Here is a 27292-nt window from a genome sequence, read left to right as displayed (position 1 = left end):
AAAACCCTTTATAATTGAATCATGAATGAATACAACCTTTTATATCAAAATTTTTCATTTCTTTTAGTGAGATGTTCATAAACAATTTGTTTTTTCCCTATGAACCAATAAAACTTATTATATGTAATCTAATTTTTTTCCAACATTTTACAGTTTTGTTAAAAATTGTTGTTTTATTTATTTCACTTTAGCGAATAAGTAAGATTGATATAAGCGAATGTTATCGTAATGCACGTCAGCAATGTAGAGTCTGTTGCTTAAGAGCATTTTTAACAAATACACCACGGAAAACCCGAAAAGTTACAAATTCCCTATCATTGCCACCAAGACTCCCTGGACAACGTTTTCCAACATTCATATCTTCAACGCCATGAAGACAAGCTCAAAAGCATTGCGTTGTTTGTTTAACGTTTAGTTTAGGAGGGAAACTATTTGTGGCTCTATGCATCCCACATCTCAAATATTACCATACTGCAAAAAATTACTAATAAATACTACTTAAATAAAAATTATTTTTACTTTCATACAATTTTATATAATTTCGTTGATATGGGTCTTTTTTCATATTTCCATATGATGCAAATGGGTTAAAAATCGAAATGGAATGAAAAGTTAGTGCTCAGCTTGGCAAGTCATAATCGATATTAAGATTTATTGAACATTTGATTCAAGCAGCCACAGGCATCCGTTTGCATTCAGACCTCCTGCAAGCCCTCGCCGGTTTTTGATTCGAATGCGTTAAAGTGGTCACACGCGGCCTGGCCTCTTCACAGTTAACTCACCCTAAACGGATGCTTGGTAGGTAACCGCAATGCACATATGTATGTATGTATGTATGTATACATATACAAGTACTTGATAAAAATAAAACTGGTCGGAAATAATAAGCCGTTTGGAGAGAAGTAGAACTGCTTTGGCTACTCCTAATCAATTTACATATTTGTATCAAAAGCAGATGAATCTAAAAAAGAAATTTACTTTTATAAACCTGATTCAACCTCTCATTTCTTTTTCACAAATGTATTCATACATATACAAATATTTTTCTCTTTCTTTACATTCACTTATTTTATTTTATTTTATTTTTTAACAATAAATTCGTTAGAAATAACAATAACATCACAAACACTTTTATCCAAATATCATACAATTTAAGGGGCCTAAATATTTATAATACTTTCCTCAATTCAAATCTTTATATTTGAGTGAAGCTTCATGATCAGGCCAAAGATCACAGGGTCGTTCTAGGTCTTGATGCCGCACACGCACCCAAATATTACCGACTGAAAAATGTACAATGAATGTTTCATATTCTTTTTGAAAGTTTTTTATGTTTACTCACTCCATTTCGAGCCCTTCAACACTGGGCAGGCAGCGTGTCGCGTGCGATAATCCGGCTCCTCAGATCGATGCAAATTATACCAGAAAAGCACACTTCCGCGCTGTGGTTTCACAAGTAAGCGCAGGTAAGGAAATGCCGTGCCACCTCCTTCCTCAACATCCGATAACTACAGAAGATGAAGAAAAGGGTTGCAATAACAATAAATAGTTTCTTAAATTATTATAGATTTCTCTGTATTTCCACTTACGTAAAATATACCAGTGGCAATGCGATTCCCTTCGGATGCCTTGAAAGAATGATTTTCCTAAAATGTGATAATTTATAAAAAAAAAAATACATGCAATCGAAATAAAAAGATTTTTGTAATTATTGATCCGTTAAAAACTTTACTAGGTGTGGCAATTAAGTTCCAGAAATTTAGTTATACGCAGAAAGTACCAATACTGCGTGCGTCTTTAAAGACGGGGTCTTCCTTTAGTTCCAGTCGAAGTTTGATGTCAATAGCACGAAACTTTATTGCCACACCTTGCACGCATTTCTTTATTAGACTTCTGTCTCCCATCAAGAGGTTTTACTTACTGTAAAAAAATCAAAATGCGGTTCATAGTGCCCTCCAATGCCATAGTTGGCCACTTGCAGATGCTCAGCATACGCCATATTCAACCCAGAGAGATCGCCCATGTAACTCAGCATTTTCCGCATGTGCCTACTTTCCTCATACGAAAACCAGGCGCTTTTGCTGATGCGATAATTTGCAGTCATCCCAGCGGCTTCATCGACATTCCGCACCTGCGAGCGAGACATGCGCGTTTTAGCCATTTGCTTTACAGCGCTAGTATCACCTTCAGAAATAACTTCATGTATTTGTACTATTCTTGGGTCCAGTGAGAGTTCCTCTACTTTGAAAGGTTGTAGCAAGCGATACGGCACATTGTTACTGTCAAAGCGACATCGCAGAGGTCGCTCTTCGGCGGCAGTGAGCAATAATTCACCTCGGCAAACTTGCTCGTAACGCTTGAAGTCATTCGTGAGCTGAAAGAAAGGGAATGTGAAACGTTAAAATCTTGGAATAATAAAAGCAGCAAGCAAGTCCTTTGTGAACTCACGTGATAATCGCCAGCACGCGACACCGTTTCATGCATCAGTCCAATCTTAATGCCATCACTAATCATGCGCTCCAAATAAAGTTTTGTAACTGTCAACTTTTCACGCGCCCCATCAGTGGCCAATATGTAATTTACCAATTCCAAAGCTGTCTCGAAGTCGCCTATTTAAAATGGAACTTTAACAATTACTGATCACGGTTTCCAGGATTATTTAAGGCTTCATTTCCTTGCATACCCATTTCCTGATAATAAGCTACCACCGTTTCTAAGAAGTCCAGCGTTAACGAATCTTTGGTAGCCTCTTCGTTCTTGAGTAATTGAACCGAGTGCTTTAGCCAAGGGACTGTGTGATTGAAATCGGACATTTCGTATAAATGATGACCGAGAAGAAAACAATCTTGCCATGTCATTGATGGACTGTGGCAAAAACCAAAAACAAGCATTTTTATGTTTCATTGCGAGGAACTGAATTCAGTTGAAATAATTTTATTGTTCTAAAGTCGCATTACACTCAAAATATCCTTTCATACATCTCATTGATGGAAGTTTATTCAATTTACTCTATCCAAGCTCACTCACCCGTATTTAATTCCGTTCAAAATGCCACTCGCCAGTTCTGCAACATCCAATTTGTAGGTGTCCTGTAGTCGTGCTAATGCTACCGCCGATCCAATAACATCCTCCTTGCTGGGAAAGTCTGATTTTAGCCGATTCGCTTCCATGATCTCAAGGAAATCTACATACAAATATAATGAAACCACCTTTAGAAAAAAATCAAAATATTCAAGCTATGTGTCACAAGTTGCAGCATTCACGAAAATGTATCTCTTGGCAAACCATCTTTGATAAAATCATTAAGGAATCATCCGTCCGTGTCTTTGATAATTTGTGCAAAAATTTAGATTCATATCTTAAAGAAATGTGGTCCATTTGTATGTAAATATATACCATACATATATTACTTTGAGTGAAGAATTTGAGATAAGTGAAAAATTCCAAATTAAAAAAGGAATGCATTTAGGGGTAGCAATTAGAATAAGCAAATAGTACTACTAAAGAAACATTACTAAAATTCGGTATAAGAGTTAACCTCAAAGTAGAACTCGAGATCATTTTAAGTGTTGAAACATATGAAACCGGACACAAAAACGCCTCCGCGCGTACAAAAATGTTTGGATTTCAGTCTTCTCTCCTTCCACCATTTTTCTATAGATAGCTGCAGTGGTAAGCGCTAGTCAAAATTGAGAGATCTACAATATTACACAGAAAGGTTGTGTGTTTGTGAATCGTTGAGTGATTGTATCGCATTTTTTTTAAACTCGAGAATTTACATATTGTTGGAATGAATTTTTTATAGTTTTCCTGGCATTTACTTTTTGAATATGATCTCCGACATATCGCACCCTAAATACAAAAGGGTCACAACTCAAAATGAGCAGAAGCTCAAATATGAACGAGACGTTATCAATAAAACGGTCCGCGGATGACATATGGCAAAAATAAATTTTTTGTTTTTTGGTAAGACTGTTATAAGCTTACATGACAAATTTCAGCGTCATATGTCACATAGTTTGTTTTCTGTGCTAGTGTAAACAAGTCAAGCTCGAGTGTGGAAAATTTGGAGTTGTGCCCCTTTTGTATTTAGGGTGCGATATGTCCCCCGCGTTTAGGAGTTACATGGTCCATTGGATCAGTCTAATTTCTGACTACTTTTTCCATGGCGCCAATGGCGGCTTGAATATTAGAATAAATCGATTGTTAAGGGCGCAGGTGCTGTATGACAAGTTGCGCCGTGACTCAATCACGTTCTGAATATTGTAGTAGGTTAAGCTCCTATTTATCCAGAATAGACCCCGACATAGTCAATAAATATAGGGCATGTGAAGGCACACACATTCAAACCCACTCATCTAACACCCTTCTTGACTCCCTCCGAACCCAACCCGTCGAAACAACACGCTTCCTGGCCCTATTTCTACATGTGAGACAATGAAGATCGGCGTCTACATCGCACCGACAGGGTCCCGAACATATTTATTTTATTCAAAGTAAATTCCCTCAATTTGGAAGCGTTTTTCTGGCGCTAAACGGTTCACGATGACTTTCCAAACCTTACCGAACAGAAATGTCAACACAGTTTACCATTATCAACTGTCAAATAAGAGTCAGTTTCTTCGTAAATTGCGTGGAGTTTTTGTGCTAAATTCTAGACTTTTGCGGAAATTTTTGATTTTGATGTATGCAGACCGATATAGGGACGAAAGACAAAAAAATATCAAAGTTTCTGTATTGGAGGCACTACTTGATGAAAACTCGTCCGGAATGGTCAGAGCTATTGGAATTAGCCATTCGTTTTTCAATGTCGCTAAATCTCGGGAATGATTTGAAGCCCAGAAATGATCTACGAACCACGACCACCTTCCTTTTAACGAACATTTTTTAAATTCCAGAAATGTTTGAGTTTCATTAATTAATGAAAAAAAAAAAGAAAGTGTGTGGTAGTTCACGGAACCCGCACGATTGAAGTGAAACTTCTTTTATCAACAAATCAATAATTTAACTATTATTTCAATATAATGCATGCAGAAGTCATGGAAAGCATGGAATGGAATTTTATTAAACAGAATTATTTATTTATTTTAATATAAAAAGAAATGAATTTATTGTACTCAATTACATTTGGTTCTCGGCATTGTCATTATCATTATTGGATTCGTTTTCCAAAAATGAAACAAGGGCTTTATGGTAACTGAAATACGTAAAAAATGATCTACATTCTAATCTATCAAGGTATCGATGAAATACTGCATCAATGGTAGTTCCGCATCTTGTTGTTGGTACTTCACCATCATTAACCATATTTAAATTTAATTTTTCTTTGAGGAAACTTATTAGAGTCTTTGATCGCTCTTCTGCAAAATTGACATTAAAGTCGCCACTTAAAATCATCGGAATTTGATGATCATGTTGTCCTAGCAACTCAGACAACATAATTAGGTCCATGATACTGATGAAATGACCGCCCATCGACTGATCGATTTACGGAGAAATGTTCTTCATCGATATCCTGATGCACAGATGACAAATTATCACTTATCGTACAACCGGAGGATTCACTGTCACGGTGTTCAACAGTAGCTCTTAATTTTTTACGCTCCAAATACTCACGTTGCCGTTCAGCACCTGTTTTCGGTTTCCGTTTTTGTTGATTTGATGCCATATTTAACAGAAATCAATCAACAAAACAAAATATGTTTGTAAGATTTGCTCAAAACTACACACACACTCTATGACGCGTCTCGCGTTACTAATAATATTGTGTTTGGGAGAACTGTCAACTGTTTCCACCGAAATGCGTTCGCAAAGTGTATGGTCTTTGGTATGGTAAACAGATTTATGATACATTATTTTGCGGCGACAGCACAGCGCAATAGCCCAGCGGCTAGCAATGTGGGCTTCCGATCCGAAATCCTTGGTTCGAATCACAAGAAAATTTTTTTTTTTTTTTTATACATTTATTTCATTTTGTTTTATGATATGTTTATGAGCAGATTTTTTTCATGGCAGAAATACACTCGGAGGTTTGCCATTGCCTGCCGAGGGGCGACCGCTATTAGAAAAATGTTTTCATTAATTTTGCTTTCACCGAGATTCGAACCAACGACCTCTCTGTGAATTCCGAATGGTGATCACGCACCAACTCACTCGGCTACGGCGGCCGTCAATCAAATGTCATATTGACAAATTGCAATCATTGTTGCCATATTTCGCCAGTCTTTTAACAGATGGCGCTGGCATAGCGTGAGTTTTACGTAGTTTAGCGTAGTTTTACTCCTCACAGCGTTTCATCCACGCCACGCTTTTAACAGATGGCGCTGGCGTAGCGTCACATATCGATGAAACGCTATGGTTTTACTCCTCACAGCGTTTCATCCTTCGAGACAAAAGAAGTTTCACTTCAAAAAAGTGCCAAAATTTTGTGTAGCCGAAGGTCTTAAAGGTAGGAATATCTCTTCATATAGTTTTTCGAAAGCGTAAATTTTTAGAAAAAGGAAAAACTACAGCGCAATTAAATTTTCTAAAGGCCAGTTTAAGATATAAAAAACTAAGGAAGTGACCGCCGTTGTCGACAAATGGGTGTGTGCGTGACTATCATTCGGTATCGAATACAGGTTCGAAACTCCCTGTGGCATGAAACACCAAAATTATAGAAAATGATTTTTCTAATATCGATCGCTCCTTGGCAGGTGTGCATACTTATACTTATATGTGTTTAGTAAATTTCTACCTTGATGAAACTCATCAAATATGTATCTAGGGTTCGAAGTCGGCTTAAAACTGTGGGTCCCTCCATTTGTGGAACAACATCAAGACGCATGCCACAAATAGCAGGAGGAGCTCGACCAAACAACCAAGAAAGGATGTACGCGCTAATTATATACGTATATATGTATGTTATATACTAGTGTACAAGGATCTGCATGCATATGTATGTATGTACGTCCATGTTACATACCCCATTATGAAAATAAATGTATACTACTTATACGTACGGGTTCGACTGGGATCTGCGCGAATGGTGTCTTCAATGGCACTCCAGTCACTATGCAGACGCTTGATAAGACGATAAGCGTTTACTGGATTACTGAGGTACCCATCGACATCATCCGCAGCGGCTTGGTGCTCCGATCGAATGGAGTTCACTTCACTGAAAAAACAAATAAATGAAAAGAGAAACAAAACTAAATAAATAAATTTTATATCTGATTCATTCAATGATTTAGTTAAAAAATCTGCATTTTGATACGATCATAAATCTGTAAAACAACTTCGTTTGCTTTGCCTGCTATTAAAAAAGAAAATATAAAATATAAAAAAAGGTTACGTTTATTTATTTCAATTAACCACTTTCAAAATCGTGTTATTCCTCTTTTTCTTCTATTTTGTTCTTGCGCGTTCAAAGATTTTGCATATTAATGAATTTTCTTTTGCGAAGACTTCAAATTATTTAATTTTTTTTTTTCATTCCAAAACGTTTCTAATCCATAAATATAAATTTTTGGTAATACCTGTATTTTTTACTTGTACATGTCGATTGTTATTTCGGAGACAGTTTTCAAAAACATTTATTTTATTGTTTTCTAATAATTCTGGTTCAATAGCAACTTGAATTTTTGTGTGCAATTTATTTTGGTGAGACATAAAACGGTATATTGGCCATTAATTGTTATTTAATCTCATCGCTGGAAAAAAAGTGCTCAACATTTGTTCATGTTACTCATGGCTAGAAATTGCAAGTAATATTTTGTATACCCTATATTCTGAGGTAAACGGAAAGCAGTTAAATCTGGACACAGGGAAATCCAGTTTTCAGTAAAAAAGCAATGACTGGTGAATGCTTTGAAATATTTTTTTCTTGAAAAGGAGAATGAAATCGGTTTTCAAAACAGTTGTGTTGAAAAGCATAACTAATTTGTATTCCAATGTACTTTTAATTGCCAACAGCGAAATATTAATTTTGTAAATGTTTTCTTTTTAATAAAACATAAATCCAGACAAATGTTTTAAATCAATTTTTGTCAATTTGCAGGTTTGAACGCATCCCGAATGTCTTTATCCGTTCTTGTACTTCACGGATCCAATTCCAACCTAGAAAAGTCGGTGCTTGCTCATTAATCTAAAAAAACTTGATATAAGAAGGACTATTTTCTCCCTCACTTTCGTTTTCGATTTGATAAGTGGGGCGATTGACCCCCCATCGCTACTTGTGAAAATTAGATTCAATATTCCTCAGCAAAGCTTACAAAATCATGATATTTTCTGTTTGTGGATGGTTAGAACAGTTCTAGAACACTGAGCGAATTTAATTCGCTTTCAAATCCTATTCGCTTTCATCCACAAAGTACTACTTCAAAATATTACTACATAATTTGTTTAAGTGTTCTAAGTATTCTCTAATAAATGTTCTTTCTCTTTAATCTAGAAGAATTACTGCATTTTTAGATTATTAAATGAAAGAAGGAATAAATAAGTAAACATTGCTGGGCTTGAGGACCTTAATGCGATACAGCTTTTCAACTGCAAATCTATTACATAAAATTTATTTAAGGATCCGTTCCAGCCCTTGAACTATTGCCTTTCTAATGGGTAACTTAACTTTTAAAGAGGGAAAAGCTACATATATGGTGAGGTCTAGAGAGCATTTGTTAAGCAAGTCATTATTTCTAACAAGTATTTTTCTAATAAATCTAAATTATTTTTGCTGTAGAAACTGCTATGGCTACATCAAACGTTTACCGATACATTTGAATTGATGAAAAAAGTTAATGGCGATGGTTGTCTATCTAGCGGCAAAGTTCATGAGTGGTTTACACGTTTCAGAGATAGTTGTGAGGACAGAAATGACAATGAACATGAGGGCCGCCCAAAATCAGTAATCACTGAAAAGTCCATCGAAATTGTTCATAAATTTATCAAAACTGAACCGCAATCGTCGTTGAAATTTATGGAATCGGAGTTGAATATCTCCAAAACATCGATTGATTGGATTTTAACTGATCATTTGAGTTTATGAAAGGTTAACAAGTTAACTCAATCGCGTTTGGAGAAGTCCAAAATCAAGTCGATGCTCATTTGTTTTTACGATTCTAAAGGAATTGCCCACAAGAAGTTCGTGCCAACGGGCGAAACCGTCAATGCAATTTTCTATCTTGGCGTTTTGAAGCGGTTATTGCATCGCATTCGTCGAACTCACCCTGAATACCGCGAAAAAGGAAGCTGAGGCTTATTGCATCATAATGCATCCACTCTTGGGACTGATTTTTTGACTAGAAATCGCATTTTAACCATCAATCACTCTCCGTATTCGCCTGATTTGGCCCCCTACCTATGCATTTGGCCGTGAAAGGTAAGGCAAAAGGCTTGTACCGACATCCTGAAGGACATTCCGGATTCCGGTCAATGACCTGAAACACTCATTCGAAAAACTTTCAGACCGCGCAAAATAGTGTATCGAGGCCAGAGGGGACTATTTTGAATAAATAAACTCGAAGTTATCAGAACAAAACTCCTGTCGTTTCTATTTAAGCTCAGTTGTTTTTATTTTGGACTTCACCTTGCATAGTACTTATATTGCTTCACTTGGCATGACAACAGAACGTAAAATCGTCGTCAATGGCAAAATGCTTTTTCTGTGAATATTTCAAATTTTACTGAAGTAACCGTTGATTCATAAAATGTAATGTAATAATTACAGGTATAATGTTTACTATCTTATTTTTACCATCTGTTAGCATCAGCGGTGAAGCCCCATAACTGGAAAGAGAGAACGCAAAATCCTCTGAATTTTTGATCTACTTGATTTTGTACTCGTTATGAATGCAGTGAAAATTATAATTTGTTATTTAAATATAGTTTATGTGCGCAACGGCAGCCGCGTAGCCAACTGGTTTATATGTGACTACCAGTCGGTGAGGTCCGTTCGCGAACCACCGCGAGAAACAACAAATTATTGAAAAAAGTTTTTCTCCGAATGTATATCTACCATGAAAAATCATAAAACCATCTGCGTCTCTACAAGTGCTTATGTACATCCAATAAAAATGTAGAAAATTTGAAAGAGCATCACTCAAAAACTACGGCTCCGATTTTAACGTTTTATAGACAAGTCCAAGCACTCAGTCAGCAAGACCATTTCCCTACACCCGAATAGATTAGAGTAGAAAGAATATAGAGACAGGATGGATGCATATGGATCGTAACACGGAAAAAATGTTTAAGCTCACTCTTCCGTAAATCTTTTGGAACATTGTGGAACTTACTGGTTGGACTTAACTTTATCCACACTCAGTGTATCGCTACCCGGCAGCCTAAGTCTGTTTCTAGAAAAAGCCGGACAGCTACAGAGTAAATGATGTGCAGTGTCCTCATTCTCAAGACAGGATAGGCATATTGGGTCGCCAAAGATTCCCATTGTAACCATAAGCTGACCACAAGCGCTATGCCCTGTGATTACACCCACCTGTACTATCAGGTGCTTCGTACTATGTTTTAAGAGAAACGTCGCTAATTTCTTCTTTGGTTGTTTTACAAAGCACTTGCTCAATCTACAAGAGCTAACTCCGACTAACGTCTTCTATGCGCAGACCTCATGAAGTCGTCAATTCATAGTTAAATCGATGCGAAATTGACACCTACAATGGGTTCAGGCCTAGTGGCATGCCATTTATCAGCCTGCTCATTCCCTGTAAGATTCAGGCACCCAAATAAGCCAAACTTTGATGTGTTTTGCAACACCGTTTAGTTTTGTCTTACATTTACCGACCAATTTCGAAGAGCAGCGTGGGTTGCCAAGAGCATTAGTTTGAAGAAAAATCTATTCGAAAAATATTTTTTTTATTATATCACTCATTTCAGTTCAATATTTAGGTATATGTATGTAGGTATCAAATGAAAGGAGGAAGCTTTAATAAAGAATATTTTTTGCTTGATTACAAAAATATATTAATTGTAAAAAAATATGTTTCTATGGGTACATATATATCAATGAAAAGGCAAGATACCTTTAGTCCAAGATCATTTTTAAATATGATATCCATCTAATTTTAAAGAAAATTATTAATTTGTTAAGTAGGTGTGGTACTTCCAAAATGTTTTGTTCAAGGTATTTCTTTTTTTTTTTGGTTTATCAGGTTTCCGAAATATCAATTTTTTACTTTTTAGAAACCCCGTTATATGAGAGGTGGGCGTTATTCACCAATTTTCAAACTAACTAAATCAACTCCTCTCTTCATTCCTAGCATTTTGGTATGTTTATGTATATATGTATGTATGTATCTCGATTCCTTTATGCTATTACACAAAACCGTTATATGAACAAACTTGTAACACCCATGGGCCCAAATGCGCGGGTATTAAAATATTATGTTCAAAAAAGCACTCAAATAAACATTTTCATATTCTTTAAAATTAATCGAAAAAAATCAGCAGTCACAGAAAGTGTTTGTTGAAACTGAAACGTTGAGTTGAATATCTGGCTATCGATTCCGGGGAAGCTTTAAAAATGTGATTTAACATATGTAATACTTTTTCTTTTTAATAAAATACCCTTCGATTCATGTTCACACTTTGCACGTTTTTGGTATAATATAATATTTTTTCAATCTACTAATTAGGATAAATGCAGAACGTCAACCGATTCAGAATTAAACCAGTTGTTTAAGTAGAAATTGATATACGGCTAAGATAAACAAATCTCTGGCAAAAAGTTTATGTAAATTTAAATGTTTTTGCAAATGCCGCAACATTCAAGGTTTAACAGTTATTGTAGGTTCATATGTATATAATACTGTGTCTGATGATAAATAAATTATGATGCAACCTGTCTTCACTTAGTTTTTTCCCTTCGCTCAGAGCAGATGCAAGCAGTGTTGACAGAATTGTTCAAGGCGACCGGTTAAACAACAGAATAATTTTTATAATAAAAATTCTCAAAGAATTATATATATATATATATATATATATATATATAATTGGCGCTTACACCTTCTTTTGATGTTAGTACAAGCTCCTGCTTTCATTTGTGGCATGCGTCTTGATGTTGTTCCACAAATGGAGTGACCTACAGTTATAAGCACTTTACTTCAATAATGTCGCAAGGGTAAAATTGCGCCCCACCCCATCGAAAAGCAATCATAGAATTGCAAAAGACTGGATTATCCTACAGTGCTATTTCTACATAATTAAACCTTTCCAAAACAAAGGTTTATAATGCTTTGAAATATTTTTTCATTGTATAAAAGAGCAGAAATCGTTCCCAAAAAAACAGCGCGAAAGACTACTAGCCACATTGATGGGATTGTCAAAACAAGATCACAGGGAGAGTGCTGCTGACATCCATAGTGAAATTTCAAGGCTTCACGGTCGACTGGCACGTAAAAAACCAATGAATTTGCTCGAAAGCACAAATCCTGCATTCAAAATCAGTGCCGCTGTATTTTCTTCAGCGATGAGACGAACATAAATAGAGTTGCTCCAGATGTTAGGTAAGTACGTGATGCGTGCAGCATTCGACCCCAAGATCGTTTCACCTATCTTAAAGCTCAATAATAGTATGGGATTGTTTTTCGTAAAACGATGTCGAGCCAATTCATCGTATTGAAGGTGATATGGATGCGGTCAAGTAAGTTCAGATACTTCAAAATTTAATGCTACCTTATGAGGAAGAGAATTTACCTGTGATTTGGAGATTTCAACAAGATAATGATCCGAAGCACACTTCTCGTATGGCAACAAAGTTATTCAAATACAACGCGACCACTGTTCTGGATTGGGCATCTTCGAGTGCCAATTTCAATCCAGTAGCACATCTTTGGAATGACGTAAAAAATATTCTCAGTACGCAGAGTACCTACCACCAATTTGGATCAGTTATTTGAAAAGGTCAAGGCAGCAGGGAATCCATTCCTGTTGAACGTTGTACAGATTTAATAATGTCAATGCAAAAGCGGCGTGCAGCAATTGTAAAGCAAAAAAGGTTTTCAACAAAATATTAATGTATAATTTTCCTTTTCGCCCGCATTTTTATAATTTGCCTATTATTTTGTACGAAGTATTTTTCTCAAAAGAATTTTGCTTCTGTGAAAGCTGCAATTAATATCGTTTGGTCAATATGAATAAGGAGCATTTGATTCGAGCCTGCAAGCGCTTGTGGACCCGGATAGTGGAGGAAATTTTATTGAAAGATTTTATAGATATAAAATAAGTTAGGATTGTGTAAAAAAATCGTGAAGTTCTCTGAAATTTTGTTCCAAAAAAAATTAAATTAGTTGTCCTCAAATACTGTACACAGCCTGTACATATGTAGACAAATCTATACTATAAAGGTGAATGTCTGTACGTTGTCTGCGCATCACTACGAAACGACAACACCAAATGACGTAAAAAATTTTATACATTCATATTTCCACCCAATGAAGGTTATAGGCATGTCTTTATGATGGAACTCCCTTCCAACAGCCCCCAGGCCGCGCCACCACTCTCGTTCGTCACTAATAATCGAGTATTTGCTTAAATAGAATCCAAAAAATCTTAGTTTTTCCTATTTCCCACTATTTATAGCACACTCTAGACTTCATAATCCGCATAAGCTGTTCAACTATGACCCAAATGCAAAGTTCAAAAACGGTTTGAGATAGAAAATTAATAAAAATAGTTTTGCTTGATATTTTTCTGATTGGTTGTTTTGGTTTTATTCAACGAGGCATAGCAACGGATGCCGGGTATTGTAATATTATGGTTATTAATAAAAAATTATTTTCTATGAAATTATTGTTTGTAATTATTTTATATACATATCCTAAATCCCTCAAAACTACTCCTACGCGAGCGGGGCCGCGGGTTAAAACTAGTATGTAATAAATATGGTAGTATGTCGGAACTTTTGGTTCATACGACTGAGATAAATAAATACATAAAGAATCGAATTTTGAAGCTAAATCTATGTTTTAGGACCTAAAACGCTTATCAACCGAGTGAATAGTAATATTTTAGTAAGTACAGAAAGAGGGTAGAAAACTAAGCTATCTAAAAATGGTTTCCAAGATTAATGCAGGGCAATTCTGTAACTAAAAAAATAGCGCTCTTTTTTTTAGAGGCTTTAAGTGAGTAGGTACAGAAATACTTTTTAAAGGACTATTTTCAGCTTTCTGGAAAAAATAAATATGTAACTACGTATATTTAAGTTTTAGAGGTTATTATTGAAACAATATCAATTTTAATTTTTTGACGTGATAACGTCTTATAATTCGATTTAACAGGCTGCACGCACGAAAAAATGTGTCGTTACCTTGCTCATTAGTGTTACCTTGCTCATTGCCGTTACCTTGTTCATATGTCGTTACCTTGCTCATTGCCGTTACCTTGAATGAACTGCAAGCGAAAGCGCGGAACGAACGACAAAGCAAACAAAGCAAACGAACGGCAACGTTCGACATCTTGCTCTCTCCTACTTAAGTGAGCGTATATATGTATGTATATGCGCATATGTACATATATAAATTCACTTATTTGTATTTGCATATGCCTTCTTATTGATTATTATTAATTTGATTTACTTGAACAATTTAAAATAAAACCAAGTTTGTTAATAATACCTGTTGTTTTAATGTTATTGTTGTTACCTGTTGTTTTGATGTTATGTTATGTTAATGTTAACTCATTCTCTATATCCATACAAAATATGTATCAAACAAATAAAATTAAAATTTTCTTTTGAAAAATGCAACCATTCAATTAGTATTTTCTTATGACGTTATCACGTTAAACTATCGTCAGTAAACCGACTTTACAGACAACCTCTTTTTTTTTTGATTTTTTATAGAAATTAGTAAAAAATCTGACATCAGTTGGCAAACAAAAAGTAGTTGCTTTATTGCAGATTATAGAAAATGGTTCAACTTGTCTGAGATTTGAAGACTTCAGTTGTAAAATTCTCGAAAATCCATCGAAATCCAGAAAAATCAGATTTATTAAGCATTAGAGAAACAAAATGCAACTGGCAAAGACTATGGCATGCACGTGTTCGCCAGAATGTTATTTCAAAAGATATTCGACATCGACCATTAGAGGAAGGTAATTTGTATTTAAAATGTTAGTTAGACCAAACTAATGGCTTCAATTGCATCAAGACTTCCTTATTCCCCCACTTCAGTCGTAAAGTTGCATTTAGTGGTAAATGCCAGCTCCAGGCAGTGACGAAAGTCTACGAATATGTGCGGAGGGGACAGCAGAAGAAATATTCAGACACATGCCTTACCTCAGGTGTTATACATTAACCAATAGTTATGAGCTGGTGATGTATAACCATTGACAGACAAAACTTCAAATTCATTGTATTTTATAATGCTATACTTTACTGCAAACAAAAAAATCAGCTTTAAATTATAAATGAAAAAATTTTAAATAGTAGTTTAGTTTTTTTAGCAATTAAAATTAAAGTTTTTCAGATGTAATAATTCATTCATGTCATAATTCACTGGTCCGTGACTGTATAAGTACATCCATGTATATGTAAGTATGTACCACATCAGTTTATCACTTCTTTTTTTGTGTGATTAATATGTTTGTTAAGATGCCTTCAAATATGTTTCATTGAAACATATGTACACACAAACAGTCGACTGATCATGAAATACTCGTACAGTAGACATTCGATTAAATGCACACTATATTAAATGAGCATTAGAAATAATGAAACAGTTTTCAAAGAATTTTCTAAGTCTTGCTGTTCTGAAACGAATTCTTTCTGCGAATAATCAGAGGGAGTGCTGCCGTCAAACTGTGCAGCTGGGGAGTTCCAAATTTGCTCTTGCCTGGAATTAGCAAGACGAAATGTTTTCTTTGGCGCAAATAATAGGTACAATAAATAATGGGCAATAGAGTTTTTCGCATTCTTGGGTAGGGCACACGCGCCTATACAGTATACAAAGAAACAGAATGTCTCAACTTTGTGCGATATAAGCGGCATTACAGCCAGCTTTGAATGGGTAATGTACGGAGGCATGCAAAACCGTCTAAAGTGAACCAAACATTTGTTGTTAAATAACTCAGCAACAGAAAAGATCTTAATGTTTCTTAGCTTGTCAACACGTCTTGTGAGAGTTACTGACAAAATCGCTTTATTAAAATTTTATTGGCATTTTCTCATACGTTCATTTTTGAGAACCATCCAAACTATGAGAAATTACTCATATGTATGTAACTATTACCGACATCATCTACCCAGCAAATTATTGCAAACATTCGAATCTTTTCTCGAACAAACGCCGGTTCATCGGGGGTTTTCATCATATTTTCTTCCACGCAAAATGATCTGTGTTGATAGATTTATTAAGTATGGCATTTCGCGGCCGAGGGAGGACTTTACTACTGCGTAGTCTAAACTATCACTTTTTGGCACGAGAAATTTAATAAACTTCAAGGTAGTAGTGCTTGTTTCCAAATAAATGAAGATCGAGAGGCGAAGTACAATGATTTTTTGTTTCTCCCCTTGCCCTCATTCTGATCGGTTACTCCCGATTTTTCGGGAGCTGGTGCTGTTGCTCAAAGTTAATGCACACAGTCGCACACTTATGCATACGCAATTAATTTTTATGCTGTCGGGAGTAGCTTTAAAATTGGATTTCCTAGATCGCAGTTCTGCCATTTCTTATAACACACCCATATGCTTCAGACAGTTGATTGACTGTGGATTTTAGCCTTTTACACAATATGTTTGAAAGTGATTCAGCGATGGTTGTTCAAGATTTCAGGTTTTGGTCGGCTAAATTAAATTCCAACCGACTAAATTTAAACAACCCTGGTTGTATTTTTGAGCAAATGAGAATTGCCGGATGAAGCTCAAGTCCTTTCTCTGCAACGCCCCTTGCTGCCTTAATGCTTCCATGAAGTCTTGCATACACCAATCGTTTTTTAATTCCCCGTTACAATGTGGCACAGTCATTTTTGCAAAGGAGATACCACAATACTCAGTGTTCAATTAACCTCAATAGCGAACTCGACCTTACATGTTCTGAAGTCTTTACTAACATTTGCAAAACTGAACCTGAGCCACTTATCTGGAAGAAGGCAACTGTTTAGTAATTCACAATATTCCAGGCGGAAGAAAGTAGTCGCTATCCTTGAGCGTAGCCAGTTTTAGCGCTCCCTCCTACCTTAAAACGAAGGGATACAGAACATTTTGTGTGCATCTACTATACCTCGCCTTATGTATGCAACATTTGTAAAACATATTTGCATTAAATGGACCAAGAAAACAAAATGCTGCATGAGTGCTATTTGCGGCACTTTTGGTTTTTGTAGTTTCGAAATATGTAAGTGAATTGTAGTGAATTACTGAACTACCTTTACAGAGTACGCTTAAAACATGATTTATGTACGGCAGTATAATACAATAATTAACAAATTTCCGAAATGCCGTTGATTGTGGCAAATTAGCATTTTTGAAGCATTAAAGAGATTTCAAGGCGCTGAAGGTCACACCTCATAATTGTGATATTAAATCACAGGCTGAATCAAAAATAAGCCTCTTACAATTTATTTAAAAAAAAAATGAGCGAAACGCTCGCCTTTCACAAAAATTTTAACTAAGGTGTAGTATGTTTGTATGTACAAATGTTGTTAAGCACACATACAAACGTATGCGCCTATAGACCTCAAATGATGAGCAAACGTTAGCATATTAAGCAATTAATTCGCCATATTTAAAATACTCATGCGATGGTATCGAGGAATTCATAATCCGTTTCTCAATGTGAGCCGACAATTTCTGAGTGCAATTCAACCTTTTCCTTTTATTTTAGTGATCACACTGGGCTACAAAATTCACTCTTTTTCTGTTTTTTCTAGGGGACTTATTGCTCTTCTTGTGTTCTGAACGCGATTACTTACTTTTATTTATTCAACCTTTTTTTTATTTTTTATGACTATTATATATCAGCATAGGATGTAAGTAGGATAAAATATATTTGATTTTTTAATCTAACACCAACATAATTATTTCCAAGACGAATATCTTTTAAAAATGAAATAGAGAAAAAAGTTAAATACGATGAAGAAACTAAACTAATGGGGAAAGAAAACAAGGCACAGAAATTAGTGGCAAAATGTTTCGGAAGCTCGTTTTTAAAATGCGGTGAGTTTTTAATATTTTCCAACTTTAGTGGTGGACTGTTCCAAAGACGAATATCGAAAGCAAAGAATTTGCATTTAGATATTGATGAATTAATTTTAGAGTATAAGAGCTGAGATGACCTGATTGGCTTGGTGTGTTGTAATCTAAGACCAGTGATATCAATATTCTGCATCTCAGTTTTATTAAATTTTTCAAAGGCATAGAATAAATTTTATGCGCGTATATTGAAATATGGGATAAAATTCCATAAAAACGTGTTACAGAGATGTTAGAAACTTCACATGGGTACTCAAATTAAAGCCTTAAACCTTACACTAAAATAACTTATGCAAAAACAGTAAAGTTGAGGTGTCAACACAGCTATCAAGAATGTTGTTTTACATTTCAATTTAATTGCTTCAAGTTATAGGTTTCTATGACTGCCTGAGTATCTAAAACACCTTGTAGTCTGTTTCTCATAACATCGTAGTCCGGGAGGATCGTGCGTCATTCCCCGAAAATAAAGTTTTTCAGCTCTGTTCCACCCTTTAAGTATTTTTTCAACTCTCGTTTTTTAAATGTGGCCCCAAATTTTCTATTGAATTAATATCCGGACTTTTGCTGGTGTATCCAATACTTTACTGCAATTGAAAAGAAGCCACATTCTGACCATTTGGAATTTAAGGTTTGGATCGTTTTCCCGGTAGAATTTAAACTGAGGTTTGTTGTCATTAATGAAGCCAAATTTTGTTGCACTATTTGTCGAATAGCATTGAAAAATATTCAAATATTGTCGGGAATCCATTTTATCTACTATAAATCTCACATTTCCTTGCCGGATATGCATCACCATACCTCATATTCCGTAAAATATTCTGCGTTTCCAGTGCTTTTAATGGCTGCTTCCACACTCTATTTGGTCCATCATTGCAATAAAGCATGACTTAAGTCTCCTCGCAGAATATCGCATCATAAAAGATAACCTCTTTTATGCAACGCTACGCTGTGCAGAGAGCGCTGTGAGATATTTTCCGTGGCCTTCCATTTCTGAATCACCTCAAACGGTGTCCACTTTCTAAGAATTTTTACGGTTTTTATAATTTACGTGCGATTCCTTCGTCTCAAGGTTTTTTGCTTACATGTAATACTGCTTTAAAGATAATTTAAATTAAGTATGTGCAACTTAATGTATGTCGGATGAAAGGTAAAAATTAATTTATCTATTATTTAATTTATCTAAGATTTGAAATTTTACATCAGAGTTTGCTGATTTCAGATAGTCAGAGGGTTTGCTGTTACCAAAAACTGTTGTTCGGATATGGCTCAGTCCTGGGCATTCATAAAGGAGATCTAGCGCTGCTAAATCTGGTCTATTGCAGCTTGAGCTTGGCGGCTTCGGACGCCGAAAATATATTTGTAAAAACACTTTCTTGACAGCTGAAAGAAACATTTGTTTTATTTTTGTATTTTTGCTTTCGCTTGCTTTGATGAGTTCAGAAAGCTCACCGTTACCAAGCAAAAGTTATTGACAAAATTTTAAAAAGCTTGCCAAAATCATTAAAAGGCGGTGGTTTTATTTAAAGAAGTGGAAAATGAATTCAATATTTCGTAGGGCATAACATTTTCTAGGCAAACTTGCATTCAGTTCCAAAACAAATAAACAAATAATAAAATAGTGTTAACTCGATAAGGTCCAGTGACCACTATAGAATTCCAAATTATTAAATTACATTTAGCTAAGCTAATAAAAATTATTACTCGAGGGGTTTTTGGGATCGCTGATTAAAAATGCAATGACATTTTTTCAAAATTTGAAGTAACGAATCTAAGATAGTGGACAAATATTCAAAAAATTGAGCTACAGTCTTGAAAATCATCGCTCGCGTGTTTTTGTTGGCTATCAGCACTTTTTATATCTAGGTTGGAAAATACAAGTTTTAGAGTAGGTTTACCACTACTTTTCTTCAAAAATTTACGAAATAAAAATTTTAGCCTTTACTAAAATTAATGCTTGGGTTAAGCGCATTTCATTCAAAACCGTTCCTTCTTGTGGGGATAAAAATACACAAAAGGGTTTCACCCCCACTTTTGCCTATGCTCCACGAGGAAATCAGGACAGCAGTAAGTGAGTAAGTTTCCATAATGGGACACCAGAATCCTTCTCAGCCCACAAAAACATGGGAAAATATTCTCATATAAAAAAAAACATTCAGACCAGTGTTCAAATCAGTAAAGTAGTGGAAATAATTAAATATTCAACAGACCCGAAAAATTTAAGTTATGTGCTACTTGTGTTTTTATTTGTATTCATAATATCATATTTTATGTGGTAAGAAATATTATAGTTGCATGTAACCAAAACAAAAACCCATAAACATTCAACAATCAAACTAACTCAAATATCGGAAACTCATCTGAATATATTGTATTTTCCTCTGACAGCAACCAATTCGCACATAATTCCTCGGAAGTTCGCTGCCGGATTATTTTTACTTGGCGCCTAAACGACCAGACCAGATTCAAATGTATAAAATTAAGTGATTTTACCAGTTCGGTGATTAGTTACCATCACTCAAGTGTTTATCTTCATATCACCGCCTACGCACATAATCGCCTATGCATACACATTTTTTAATATTATATTAAACAGTCGGCAATCAATTAACGTTTCACACAGCTCGGCAGCATTGTTGTTAAAACTTACAAACCTTTTGTGTAGTTCTTGTGGACTCATCTCACAATTCGTACATATACATACATACGTACATGCTAGGCAAGTATGGTGTGGCGTTGTTAACGCGTAGGCCAATTTTTTATTTTTTATATTCAATTTTATTAAATTTTGTATTATTAGTCCGATAGCCGTTAACCTGATCAGATGGCCAGACATTTATAGTTCTAGACACTCTAAAAGTCCGTTCAAATATGCAGTTATTAGCAATAAAACCAATTCACATAAGGCAGATTAGCTGCAAAATTGGTAATCATCGGTCAGACTGTTTTAAATGGACTTTCTTCATAGAAATTGGTTTGATGGAATACTTTTGGAATACGATGTCTACTGAGGTTGCAAAAAATTATGGGAGCATGCAAAATTCGATATTACATTTTATAGCAGCTTTGACACTTCCCCTTATATTCGTATAAAAATTATCGAACAGAAAACACAGGGTTGTACCGAAAAAAGTATCTTTATAATCTAAGATTGTTTTATAATCTCGGATTTCGGGAGAGAAATTTTGTATGGGTAATCCCGTTTTTAAATAACGAATTGGGAGTTAGCTCGAAAAAGGATCTAATCTATTATATGTGAACCTATGATACGGTTACCTTACTTGTAACTGAATAGGTAGTCGGTATTTTAATCGGTCATTAAACATTTTTGGTACTCCTGCTTGGAGGATAGCACAAAGATAGAAAAGCGGTTGACCTCTGCGTTTTATGCCGAAGCTAATACAGTTAGTTCTCTGCCTTTCTCTGGAATTTCGAACCTTGGAAAAAGGTGTGTGCGAATTCAATAAATTAATGGTTTGTTATTTTCCCCTATTACGAGCGCTGTTACTGAGTTAAATAGTATCTAATGATTACTCGAACCAGATTTTGCTATGCCAACATTTCTTTTCCATTCGAGAATTATGTCCCACATTTCATCAACAGCTCTCTTTTGTTCTAGCAGGTAAGAATTACTGTTAAGTAAGGGTTTCAAGTTGATTGTTTGCTCACAACGGACCCATTTCGTGGTCTAAGTGGCATCGTTGTCTCTATGTGTGATAAGGCTGCCAAACCTAAGGGTTCCAAGTTGATTGTATTTACACTGATTTCTCTATAGCATTTGACGAAGTATAGCAGGAGATTCTAATAAAGAAATTAGCTTGCGTGGAATTGCACTCCACCTTTCTGCAATGGCGTAAGTCATATTTGACGGGCAGAAGGTGCGTGGTAAAAATTTATGAAGTACATATTATCGAACCACTTTGTTGCTACTCCAGGTGCCCCCAAGGGAGCATCTTAGGGCCACTTCCTTTTGTAATTTTTATCAATGACATAAGCAAATGTTTTTCCTTTTCGAATTTTTTGCTCTTCGCGGAGGATTCAAAAATTTTCTCATCTGTTAAGTACTCAATGGTTGCTCAGAAGCTCCAACTCGACTTGAACAATCTTTGTCAATGGTGCATGAAATCACGTCTATCTTTGAATATTAAAAATAAAAATTTTCATTTAACATTTTCGAGGCGTCAATACATTTTAATACATCCTACACCATTTCTAATAATGCACTACAAAGTGCAGCAGAGATTAAGAGGGAGCCTCATGTAGAAGCCTCAAAAATCGATTTTTTTTTCAATAATCTGAAAATATAGTATCTTAAGAATATACTTAGAAATTTTCATCCCGAAATTTTCAATATTATAGCTTCTACAGCCCACTAACTAGGTAGAGAGCGGTCCGCGTGCTCCTGTACCTCAAACTTTAAACTCAATTATCTCGAAACGACTTTCTTAAAAACTGCAGATGTTGTAATTCAAAAAGTTATAGACCGATTTGTTTGAAGTTTGGTGAGGCCTTTCTGTACATTACTATCGGAAGGATAAACCTAAAATTTCAGATATTTCGCGTTGATAAATTACTTTTTGGGGGTTCAAAATGTCAATAAATAGCCCTAAATTCTACCTTTTTTCAAAGGCTTATTTTATAATTAATTTTATACTTGTTTTTTTAATTTTATAGGTTCATCCATTCCGCTAATATGTTATAAAAAACCAATTTAATTTTTTGGTTTCAGTTCGATAGATTAAGAGTAATAAATAGAGTCGTTTGGGACCTCGCGCCGTAGGCAGCCGACAAGAAATGATCCTGAGCCGCCATTTTGAAAAAAAAATGAAAAAGTTTTTTTTTTGTACTCTCGAAAGGTTAAAAAAAGTTGCGTTAAAGATTCAAAATAATATAATTATTTTATCACCTTTAAAAATATGTTTAAAAAGTAGCCGAGGCTTCTACATGAGGCTCCCCCTTAAGGATTTTGGAGTTTTATTTGATACGAAATTTTCCTTCAGTTGTCACATTAATTTTATTCTTTCAAAATCGTACTCTGTTCTAGGCTTCATTCGTCGCTATGCATCTGAATTTTCCGATCCGTTTATTGGTAAACTGCTGTTTAAGGCTCTTGTTCGTTCTCACTTAGACGACGTTGTTATCATTTGGACACCTTACGACCAACTTTCGATTAATAGAGAAGAGCGCGTTCAAAAATATTTTCTTAAGCAGACATTACGTTCCCTACGATTTGACGCCCTGTGCCATCCTACAATTATCGGCTAAAGCTAATTGATTTATAATCACTAGAAAAGATTTATAATCATTCGAACGAAACTTCTTACCTACAAGCATTTTGTTTAGGTCTGCGAACAGCCAGTAGTCGTTGGGAGCCAAATCTGGCAAATACGGTGGATGTGTGAGCAATTGGAAGATCAATTCATGTAGTTTTTGCCAATGTTTTGATTAACTTGTGACACGGTGTGTTGTCTTGATGAAACAATGCAGTGAGCAAACGCGACACCCACTTTGAAAAGAGCTTTCTCATAGTCAAATGCTCATGCAATATAAAGCCAACACGTTCTTTGATATCTTTACGATATCAGCTAACTCACACAAATTCAGTTTACCATCATTAAAAACGATTTTGTGGATTTTGTTGATGTTTTCTGGTGCAACCGCCTCATTTGGACGTCCACTGCGTCACTCTTTTAACTTTAAAATCAATATTTTTGTATGAAATTCACACAAAATTTCATATTCACAAGAAATTTCAGTTAATCAAGAATAGTAAAATTCTAAATGAAAAGGTCACATTATGTAAAAATATTTTGTAATTTATTCAAAAGCAATTCATTAAATATTTCGAAACACAAAATACATGACTTAGGCCACTCTCACAATTAAGGGCAGATTTGTAATAAGTTGAATGCATACATTGCCCATATTTGTTAATCATAGCCGAATCGCCACGCAGAGTTTCGAGAATAAAGCACATAAAGTGTATTAAATGTGTACAATTGTGCTCTCTTTATATAATGCTTATGTACATATGTAGAAGAATATACCAACTTACGTACATTTGTATGAAATTAAATATATTTTGTTGCATTATTTATATTATGCCATAAGTGGTTATTCTCCTTCATTTTTGCCATATTTCAGCACTTAAATATGTACATAAGTTTTTAGTTGCTAAGTAGAAACTCTTTGCACTGCCATCGTTTGTAACTAATTTTCATGTTCATTGCCATTTTTTATTGCTGTATATGACGAGACGAATGAGTACATTATTACAAATACGTTTCGAAACAAATTGTTGTTTGCTAAGGAAGACTAATTGCGCGCGTTTCTCGCTGATCTACACCATCAGACATGGCCTTCAGTTTGTAACCAAAAAATAAGGCGCAAAAAACCAGATAAAGATTTGTGTCTTTCCGCGGTAGATGACATAGCATTCTTCGATAATCTACCGTTTTCCACTTTTTTGAATATGCATGTATGTAGGCCCATTAGGGTTATAACTTTTGAACATTTTTCGCATATAATGTTTAGACAATTGCAAAAATTAGATAAAAGATACTTAGAAAGCGTAAAAGTCTAGCAAACTGCTTATAAATATGAAGATTGCCATATTAGCAAGTAAGAAATGCTATGTTCGCTCCCGACTATTGGTAAAAGATTTTAAAGGTGAGCTCTTTAGCAGACCGTTATTCGACTTTGAGCGAATTTGACAGAATCAGCGGATGGGCTAACGTCACTTGGGGTGTGTTTACAAAAAAAAAGATATTGTGTTAAGGATATATGAAAAAAATTAGCCAATGACACTTCGTTGGCGTCTAAACAACGACTGAATAGACGAGTGTGAAACGATTGCGCGTATTCCGGCTGGCGATAAGATTGTGTTAGTGATATACGAAAAAAAACAGTCTTAGCTTACGTTGCTTCGTTGCTATAGAACAACGGCTGATTGGACGAGTGTGTGAATACATGCCATTGCCGGCCAAGGTGCGACCGCTATTAGAAAAAACTTGTTCCATCATTTTGCTGTTTCATGCGAGGAGGTTCGAACCTATGCACTCCCGAATGGTAGTCACGCCCCAGCGCATTCGGCTACGGCGGTCGCGTTGTCAGGACGGAAAAGCAAAACCTCTGGACTTCCTCGATTAAAACGAATGCCAAATCCAAATGAATAGACTGGTCTGGCTGAAACTTGGTGTGTGGTCTTCCAAGAGATGCTACTAACTACACACAGCCTTGATATTCGCCAATAGTGCCAACTCTCTGCCTTTACACGAACTTTTCAAACGACCCTCCTATACTATATAATTTATTTATTTATATGAATTTATGATGCACAAGTAGACGTGGCTATAAAAACCGTGAATGAAATTAATGGCGTATGCACAATTTAGAATATTTTATTATGGCGTGTTTGCACCTCCCGAAAAGTATGTGGTTTATTATTAGTCACAAATAATGGCCGGGGAATGATTGATAAACTTTTTTTGTTGCAAATGCTGAAGTGATAAAAAACACTCCCAGAATTATTAATTATTATACTTAAGTGGATTTGCATATTTCACTATGTCAAAATATAAAAAACAAAAAATCTATTGTGTGTGGGAATTTTCACACCTTTTAAAACTTTTGTTTCGTTTAACTATTAATTGCTTGTGCGCCAGTATGCAGATGCTAATTAACAGCAAAGGTAGCCGAGATCACAAATTATAGGTGATTTATTAAATCACTTGACTTGAATTTTATGACTATAAAGCGCCTTATTTTCGATTGGATTATTTAAATCGCGACTAAAATTAATTATAGTGACACTATCAATGCATGTTTTAACAACATCAGCAATGCGTAGCGGATAGGTGTATTTCTCTATTAGGCTATGCCACGGCTCATAACTCATCAAATCTTTGCTTTTTACACACAAAGAAAGTACCAAGCGTTTACTCCACTTCCGTTTGCCCTTAAGTGCAGTGGACAACTTGGCGAAGGGGACTGAACCTTTGGCCATCGGATTATTAGCATATATTACAAAAACAAAGAAAATAATAGAAAACGGCCGGCTCTTTTAAGAAAGCTTACATTTAGATTCACTGTGTGATGGAGTGCTTGATTTGATTTGTTGTCAACACCTCGGAAAACTGGTCTCAGTATTTTTCATTCAACAAATGCGCGATGAAATTCATTGCGCTAACCATCAACTAAGCATTTAACACCTTTTAGACACAAAATCCACTTAACTGGATTTTAGCACAAACGCAAAATCTAATTGCCCCATCCGTCACATTCGTTTAAACGTTGAGGAGTTGACAATAAATCTAATAATACGTAGAAGTATTTTTGCTTATTATTTTTTATACTAGTAACTACGTAGTTCGTGCGCTGTAGCCCAGTGTTCTTGTACTGGGATATCGGCCATACATCTGAAAGTGTGTGCGGTTTGACAATCACCCGTAGTTGGGTTCATCGCTTCATTTAGTTTTTGATCACAATTGAATTTTGAATTGGATATTCCCAAAGCCTGTCTCCAATAAAATTTTATTGCTACATAAAAGCTAAATTTTTCAAATACAGTAGAACTTTACTGCTTTGTAGAGCACGAACCAATCCCATCAAATTCGTTATTTTCCTCTTCTCTTATTTTCCCAGTATGTATGACTAAAAATGTTTAGCACATTTCTTTTAAATTTTACAATTAGTTATGTAATTTCTATCTTTATTAATTTAAGAGATTATCTTTTAGGAAATTTTACCTTTGCATCCAGTCAATGTGTTTTTGCAGTGAATCGATGTAATTCTGCAGATCGTCCAAAATGTCGTGTTCGACAGTAAGCAATTTTTCTAGACCCGCCACAGATGAGAAGTATTCGTCACTATTGCCAAGTACATTATTACAACAGCAACAAAACATTAGAAATGTGTAGACAAATGTCACAAAACGGAATTCAGTGATTCTTGCCATTTTTATATATTTATTAAAAATCTATTTTCGCACATTCACTTTCACACTTTCACTTTTCAATGTAATTCTAAACAAAGCGCACTTTGCACCAGCTTTAAATATTCTATTCTAAACGTTTCAGTTCAAATCGCGCGGTCAGTTACTAAGATCATGTTTTTTACAGC

At 35.2% G+C, this 27292-nt stretch overlaps 1 protein-coding gene across 1 annotated transcript; it reads right to left on the bottom strand.

The window, feature by feature from the left end:
- Positions 1–1106: 1106 nt before the first annotated feature.
- On the bottom strand, positions 1107–27292 carry LOC129243457 (prolyl 4-hydroxylase subunit alpha-2). Its single transcript, XM_054880500.1, has 9 exons — positions 26920–27292; positions 7002–7156; positions 3028–3184; positions 2684–2865; positions 2449–2609; positions 1922–2374; positions 1590–1646; positions 1343–1508; positions 1107–1283 (listed from the first exon to the last, which is right to left on the bottom strand). Exons 1-9 carry the CDS (start codon positions 27126–27128, stop codon positions 1183–1185), a joined length of 1641 nt encoding a protein of 546 aa, XP_054736475.1. The 5' UTR covers positions 27129–27292; the 3' UTR covers positions 1107–1182.

This window comes from Anastrepha obliqua, chromosome 1 (assembly GCF_027943255.1).
Source record: "Anastrepha obliqua isolate idAnaObli1 chromosome 1, idAnaObli1_1.0, whole genome shotgun sequence".
Lineage (NCBI taxonomy): Eukaryota > Metazoa > Arthropoda > Insecta > Diptera > Tephritidae > Anastrepha > Anastrepha obliqua.
This window is presented reverse-complemented; position numbering and strand designations above follow the sequence as displayed.

Excerpts from the sequence above, each read along its gene's own strand:
- LOC129243457 (XM_054880500.1), bottom strand. The coding sequence starts at position 27,128 with ATGGCAAGAATCACTGAATTCCGTTTTGTGACATTTGTCTACACATTT. Across the intron at positions 7,157-26,919 it reads CACATTGACTGGATGCAAAG|TGAAGTGAACTCCATTCGAT; the intron begins GTAAAATTTCCT and ends TTGTTTTTTCAG. Across the intron at positions 2,866-3,027 it reads TTGAACGGAATTAAATACGG|TCCATCAATGACATGGCAAG; the intron begins GTGAGTGAGCTT and ends TTTTTGCCACAG.